The 7,720-nt window shown below is 38.0% G+C and overlaps 1 protein-coding gene across 1 annotated transcript; it reads right to left on the reverse strand.

The window, feature by feature from the left end:
• Positions 1-1,709: 1,709 nt before the first annotated feature.
• Positions 1,710-7,492, reverse strand: lrr1 (leucine rich repeat protein 1). The gene is made up of 2 exons (XM_020531900.2): positions 6,521-7,492; positions 1,710-2,969 (listed from the first exon to the last, which is right to left on the reverse strand). The coding sequence occupies exons 1-2, from the start codon at positions 7,114-7,116 to the stop codon at positions 2,717-2,719; spliced, it is 849 nt and encodes a 282-aa protein (XP_020387489.2). The 5' UTR covers positions 7,117-7,492; the 3' UTR covers positions 1,710-2,716.
• Positions 7,493-7,720: the final 228 nt, after the last annotated feature.

Raw genomic sequence — 7,720 nt, forward strand, 5'->3', positions numbered from 1 at the left:
AAAATAGAATATAATCTCAGTACTAACATCCATCACATTCGGCACAAGTTGGACAAAAATCAAGTTTCTCGTTTTCTCGATTGGAAAGCAAGAATAACATCTCTACCAAAAGCATAAATCAAAAGCAGATGGTGAAAGTGGAGAATAATTGAAGAAAATTGGAGTAAAGTGAAGGAAAACATAAATAGTCATTTTAAAGTTATGCTGCATTCTTCAGTGTGGGTTTTATTTTTCAGCAAGAGTTTTCATTGAGACAACAATGTATACAACTAATGTGTTTAAATAGAACATCTTTCAATAGTAAATCGTCCCACGTTAAACATCACAGGAGCATTAGTAAACACAAATTTAAAGCCAAGTCTTAAAATATTAAGACATGGTTCTATTTAGGAGAAGGAGAACACCAATGAAAGTTGGGACTGGCACAGCTGAAGGAATGTTTGGGAATGGTGGATAAATTAAAATCACAAATAGGCCAGAATTGGAGAAGCTGAGTTCAGTGTTGTAGGGCCAAAAGGAGGATGAGACCGTGGATGGATTTGAAAATGAGGAAAATTAAAACAGAAATGGAAGGATTAGCAGATCACCAATCAATGCTCAGTGAGCTTGGTGTGAATAGGAATTATAGGCAACAGAACTTTGGAGTTGTTCAGTTTTAGGGTGGAGATGGTAAAACTTTACGCACTAAAAGCTATAGAATGCTGTAACATGAGTATGAATTTTATAATTCTACAACTGCTCAAAACAGATAAAATGATATTATAACAATAGAGGGAGTCACCAGGAAGTAGTCTCAGCTTCTTGCATGACTGAAACAGCTGCTGTTATATATGACTATCCACCCCTGGTAAAGATTATTCTTCAAAACGTTTTCTGACAGGGCAATAACATTCTACACAATTGTGCAAGTTAAAACATGTCCAGTGTGCCCTATTGTAGTTTTGTTAATAATTTACTGAAATATCTGTATACAAAGCTCCAATAGGACTTGCTTCTGGTATTGAGCAATCTCTCTCTACTTACAAGTTAGGCACTGCCCTATTTTCATTTGCATTAAGTCACAAATTGTCAGGTGAGAAAATATTTTTACATGTTAGATGACTTCTAAATGCTTTCCCAGTACATATTTTAATAAAATAATTTTCTCACTTTCAAAGGTTATTTTCGACCACTGAGTAATGCTTCTAACCAAGCTGCTCAGTAATGTGGCTCTGTCACAAAAGAATTTTAAATGATCAGTGAGGAGCGTCTACTTTGTCCATCTTTGCTGCCAAATATTCTCCTTTAAATTAGCAGTCACCTATCTGCAGTGATCTCCCACTCAGACTGGTGTCTGTCCACAGTTAGGCCAATAGCTTGCAATTTTAGTGAGTTCATTAAATCTTAAAGAGAAATTAAGTCAAAAATTAAACAGGAACACCAGACAGCTGAGTCACATCTACATGAGATTTAACACATTCAAAATAATTCATTAAGCATACAGTGAGGCAACTGTGCAACATCTCTTACTAAAAAAACATTATTTTGTAGACCCTGGTCCAGTCATTTCATTCACTCCTATTTGTCCACCCCAACCGCCCACTCCATTTCACTGAAGTGTTATGCTTGGATTTGACTCTGCAGCACCACAGGAGATTAATGAATAAAGTGAACATGACAAACAAATCATCACTAGTCGCAGAACAATGAACACTAAAGCATAGATTCAGTCCTATATGGCAGATGTAATTTATTAAAAATGCTTTTCTGACCAAAGATTGTGTTCCAGACATGTAACTTGCTCACATCTATGAATTGTGAAGTGCTGACAGAGTTGATGAAATATGTCAAATATAGAGAACCACTAATTATGTCACGTGATGATGTGAAATTATTATTCTCACAAGTATTGGTCAGACCAGACTGACCAGAAGTCTGAATTCTTGAAAGTAGATCTCCAAACTTCAAGGACTAAACTTTTAACAGATCTAAGTTGGATGATTCAATACATTTTCCCTTTATAGAAAATCATTTACGATAAAACAAATATGAAATGCAAAACTGCAAAAGGAACTAAAATTTCTAAGAACTTGTCACATTATAATTGGCCTCAATATTGGTCTGTCTGCTAGAATACTAGTGGACACATTGAATTAATTTAATTTTTATTAAATATAAATGAAAATGCTAAGTACACTGGAACAAATTCCTTGTACGTTAATCTCAAACTTAAAAAAGACAACTTCAAATTTCAAGCTTAAACACAGCTGTAAGAAAATAATACAGCCAATGGTCTATATACACTGAATACTGTTACGTTCCTTTATATTAACTGTGGTTGTGCATAACTTAATCCATACAGAAATACAGTTTACAAACGTAATTCTTAAAAGTATTGCAAACACACAGTACTAAAGTTATTTTCTATCGAAACAGACTTAATGCAAGTATCCCAAAATTACAAAATATATTATCCAAACTAGTGAACATTAGTTTAACTCAAGAGTTAATACACAAACATTAAAAATATTATCCCAGTCACTGGTGGGAGTTGGAGTTCAAATTGTTTGTAGTGTTCCTAAAATATACATTTTGTTCTATTGCATTCACCATAGGAGTATGCACCAACGCTGAACAGATGTGTAGATTCTTGAAGTTTTTGCTCATCTCTGTTCAAAATTAGTATGTCTGGTAGAAATTCTGCAATCTACCAGTTGGCTACAATATTTTACATTGATCATCTGTTGCGTTGGTGATATCTGTCAAGGAACTCTGAGTAGCAGGTTAACGAACAGAAGTAACAGAGAATTGGGGCTTCAGTGCCACCCATGTTGTCCACAAGGACCACAGTATGGGACACTTGATGCAAGTTCAAATTTACAACGACTTGAATGAAGGAGTTCAAACAAGGTCTTCTGCAAAGGCAGGTTTTAGTCAAATCCAGATCTTGACATAAATGGGCTGGAAGGATGTGTGGTCCATAAGCAATTCTTTACAAGTAAAACAATGCAATTAGTTAAAAAAAGACAGTAAAACAGTTTAAGTGCAAGATGCACGATGAACAAATCTCAAACAACAGAAGGCATTCAAAACCACAACAAATGTATTCCAGGTAATTCTGCTGATGGTTATAATTGACCACGTAGCAAATAAATCAAAATTAAATACAACACTTCGTCCTGGTTTCCACATATTGTTATATATGTTTACATAATAGAATGCATAATACTCCTGATTTAGCAAATGTTTGAAGAAACGTATCATTTTTGCTTTCTGAATGATTTTTTTGCAAAGAAACTAAAAGACAGCTCAGAATCTGAATATGAATTTGAATATCACATTCCCATTCAATTCCTGGTTTGAATCTAAGTTTTCCCCATCATTCAAACTCCATACCCTCAGTCACACAGCATTCAAGGGAGAAACCAATTAGTTTCAATGCAAAAATGTACTTTCAGTTTGATAGAGTTTAATAAACACCTGGCTCTGGGAGCTCTGACAGGTTTGGTTGAGCAGTGCCATCACAAGGACATTCTCAGGTTTCGTTTTTGTATTAATCAATTTCACCGAGGGTGACATTGCAGACAGTTTACCTGGAGACTTCTCAGGCTTTGGCTGATGGAATAAACTAGTCAGAAGAGGGTACAAAAATCAACTAGAAACCTCTTAAAATCTCAACTGCTGCCTAGGGACCTTTGCTGGAAAGCACTCATGTTGAAAAACATCAGTAAGATTCTAAATATGATCAGCTCTAGTTATCCCCAGTCCAAGGTTACATAACAAACAAACAAATGAAAAAGTACAGCACAGAAACAGGCCTTTCGGCCCTCCAAGCCTGTGCCGACCATCATGCCTTAATTAATCCACAAACAAACCTACCATTTTTCGATCTGTATCCCTCTATTCCTTCCCTATTCATGTACCCATCGAGGTGCCTCTTACGTGTCTTCAATGTGCCCACTTCCACCACCTCTTCTGGTAGTGCATTCCAGGCTGCTACCACTCTCTGCGAGAAAAACTTCCCCTGCACATCTCCCTTAAACATCCCCCCTCTGACCTTGAACCTGTGCCCGCTTGTAATTGAAACATCAACCCTGGGAAAAAGCCTCTGACGATCCATCCTATCTATGCCTCTCATAATTTTGTAGACCTCTATCAGGTCTCCTCTCAGCTGCCATCTTTCCAGTGAAAACAATCCTAGTCTTTTTAACCTTTCCTCATAGCCAATGCCCTGGAGACCAGGCAACATCCTGGTGAACCTTCTCTGTACTCTCTCCAAAGCTTCCACATCCTTCTGGTGGTATGGTGACCCAAACTGCACACAATACTCCAAATGTGGCCTAACAAGGGTTTTATATAGCTGCAACATGTTTTGCCAACTCTTGTCCATGCCCCGGGCAGTGAAGGCAAGCATGCCATATGCCTTTTTAATCACCATGGCTACATGTGATGCCACTTTCAGGGAACTGTGGACCTGTACGCCCAGATCAGTCTGAATGTTAGAGTTCTGAAGGGTTCTGCCATTTACAATATAATTCACATCTAAATTTGATCCTCCAAAATGCATCACCTCGTATTTGTCTGGATTAAACTTCATCTGCTATTTCTGAGCCCAAGTCGCCAATCTATCTTTATCCTGTTGTATATTTTCACAATCGTTGGCACTATCAGCAACTCCACCAATCTTCATGTCATCAGCAAACTTGCTTATCAGACCACCCACATTTTCCTCCAGATCTTATATATATATATTACAAACAACAAAGGACCTAAGACTGACCCCTGTGGAACACCACTAGTTACCGGTGTCCATTCTGAAAAATATCCTTCCACCACTACCCTCTGTCTTCTATGACCAAGCCAGTTTTCTATCCATCCAGCCAGGGCACCCCGAATACCTTGTGATTTTAGTTTTTGTACCAACCTGCCAGGTGGGACTTTATCAAATGCCTTAGTAAAGTCCATATAAACTATACCTACAGCCCCTCCCTCATCAATTATCCTCATTACCTCTTCAAAAAATTCAAATCAGGTTGGTGTGACATGACCTTCCCCAGAAAAAAACCATGCTGCCTGTCACTAACTAGTCCATTTTCCTCAATGTGCACAGGTCTTGTCCCTCAGATTCTTCTCCAAGAGCTTCCCCACCACAGACGTCAAGCTCACCGGCCTATAGTTTCCTGGATTATCTCTGCATTCTTTCTTAAACAAGGGAAAAACATTCACTAATCTCCACTCTTCTGGAACTTCACCTGTGGTCGATGAGGATGTGGAGATATCTGCCAATGCCCCAGCTATTTCCTCCCTTGCCTCCGAGTAACCTGGGATAGATCCCATCCAAATCTGGGGACTTGTCTATCTTAATGCAATTTAGGATTCACAAAAAAATTTACTCTTTCAATATGCTGACATTCTCTAGAATATTCATACACTCATCCCTGACCTCAACATTAGTCATGTCCTTCTCCTTGGTGAAAACCGATACAAAGTACTCATTCAGGATCTCCCCCACTTCCTGTGGCTCTACGTATAACTTCCCTCCTTCGTCCTCGAGTGCGCCTACTCTTTCTCTTGTTACCCTCTTTCACTTAACATATGCATAAAAGCCGTGGGATTCTCCTTGACCCTATTTGCTAAAGACATTTCATGGCCTCTTTTTGCCTTCCTAATTGTGCATTTAAATTCCTTCCTAATTTGACTGTACTCATCCAAGGCTTTGTCAGTTTGTACCTGCCTAGACTTGTTGTTTGCTTCCCTTTTTCTTTTGACTAACCTTACAATTTCCCTTGTCATCCATGGTTCCTGAATCCTGCCATTCCTATCCTTTAGTTTTGCAGGGACATGCATGTCCTTGCTATGGTAGTGGTAGTAGCAGTAGTAGTAGTAATAATAATGATAATAATCATAAATAATCAAAACGGCTGTCTAGTCAGTTATACAGGTATTGGAAATCTGTTGACATCTTTGAAACTAGACCTAAAAAATAAATCCGCCTTCTGGATGGAGCGTACTGTGTGAGAGATTTTTTTTTATTAGAATAGCAGTAAGTTATTTTTTGAAACTACAGGTTGAAAGAAGTTTCTAAAATAGAATAAATTTTGCTCAGGATTTTAAATACAGCTTTGTTCATTTTTATTTATCTAGTACCTCCCACAGACAAAAGTCTTTTTGTACTTACTCTTATTGTTTAAAAATTGCCAATTAAAATAACTTCTTTCAGGGCATTTTTTTCCCCAGAATCAGCACTGGAGCTGGCAGAGGCAGAGAATAGAATTCTGCAAATTGCTGAGCTGCAATTAAACAATGTAATCACATCGATTTATATCTGTCACTTATTGTTCTTCCATGTTGAAATATTTAATCTTTGAACGTCCACCCAATACTTGGCCAAGTTTAAAGGGAAACAGCGTGATCAGCTCTGAATTAAATCCACATTGTTGAAACCAAGTGAAGATGCTGCTCAGCCTAAGTCAGTTTAACTGTTGCTCAGTTTAAGCCATTATTAAATGCTGCATCTATTTATTTGGTTAAAATGCCTTACCTGTAATTTATTGTTGCTCTAGCGGCTATCTCTACTAGAGTCATTGGAATCTGCAGCTGAATCATTGGAGCCAAAGGACTAGGTTGTTCAAAAAGGTTTCCAAATAGATCCACATTCTCAAGGCACAACTTCTGAAAATTGCATGGAAGATAAGGCAATTTGTTACGTGCTGCTGAGAAGAAGCGTAGTTTAGTCAGCTGCCCAATCCTGTAAGGAAGCCGGAGTAACTCGTTGTCATCAAGTTTTAGATGAATAAGTTCTCGCAGTTGACAGAACTGAATAGGCAAAGCACGCAATCTGTTGTGGCTCAAATCCAAAAACTGCAAAGATTTCTGCAATGTGGAGCTACACAATGCAATACTGAATGTTTCCAAGTGGTTATTGTGCAAAACAAGCTCAGACAGACAAGAAAGATCCCCAATGGTAGCTGGAAGTTTGTGTATGTGGTTATTGCTAAGATCCAGCTTCCGCAGTTTTCGAAGGCAAAGCATTCGCATATCCACACGTGCTAGTTTGCAGTAGGACACCTGTAGAAACTCTAGAGAATAAGGGAAATTTGTGGTGAGAGGATAATCCTTCCTAGATGTGATAACCATTTTGGCTTTTGGCTTTTCAACTTCTGCAGTCTTAACTGGAGCTAGATTGGACAATGGTATAGTGTCTATTTCACTACCTCGGTGAGCCAGCCTTAACGTGGAAAGGAAGTTCTTTAAATTATTGACATCTGCCTGTTAAAACAGAAAAAACAAAATCAATACATGATGAAATAACAATGGTTTATCATGCATTGTCATAACTTAAAGTGTTATCTTCAATTTTCATTTTGTTAGGCAACAATTTTACCATATGTTTACCCGGGTATGGATCGCTCATATGGACCGCTCCTTATGAATGGACCGCTCATATTCGAGTTAATCTTTCTCTGTACCTTCTCTGTAGCTGCTACACTATATTCTGCATTGTTTTCTATTACCCTGATGTACTCATGTAAGGCATGATTTGTCTGGTTAGCATGCAAAACAATACTTTTCACTGTATTGCAGTGCACGTGACAATAATAATAAATCAAATCAAAGCCCAAAGTGTGCTGTACTATCTTTTCCTAGAAGCCAACAGATCACTGCTGTCACGGATATATCATTTAGTCTCCCTTATTATTAGAATGAAATGCTGTGGCCAACCTTTAAAAGCACTGCTTGC

The sequence above is a fragment of the Rhincodon typus genome, chromosome 8, assembly GCF_021869965.1.
Source record: "Rhincodon typus isolate 14 chromosome 8, sRhiTyp1.1, whole genome shotgun sequence".
NCBI classification, from domain to species: domain Eukaryota; kingdom Metazoa; phylum Chordata; class Chondrichthyes; order Orectolobiformes; family Rhincodontidae; genus Rhincodon; species Rhincodon typus.

Coding starts and splice junctions, on each gene's coding strand:
- lrr1 (XM_020531900.2), bottom strand. CDS start 7,116: ATGGTTATCACATCTAGGAAGGATTATCCTCTCACCACAAATTTCCCT. Junction 2,970..6,520: donor AGAGCAACAATAAATTACAG/GTAAGGCATTTT, acceptor TTACTTGTAAAG/AATTGCTTATGGACCACACA.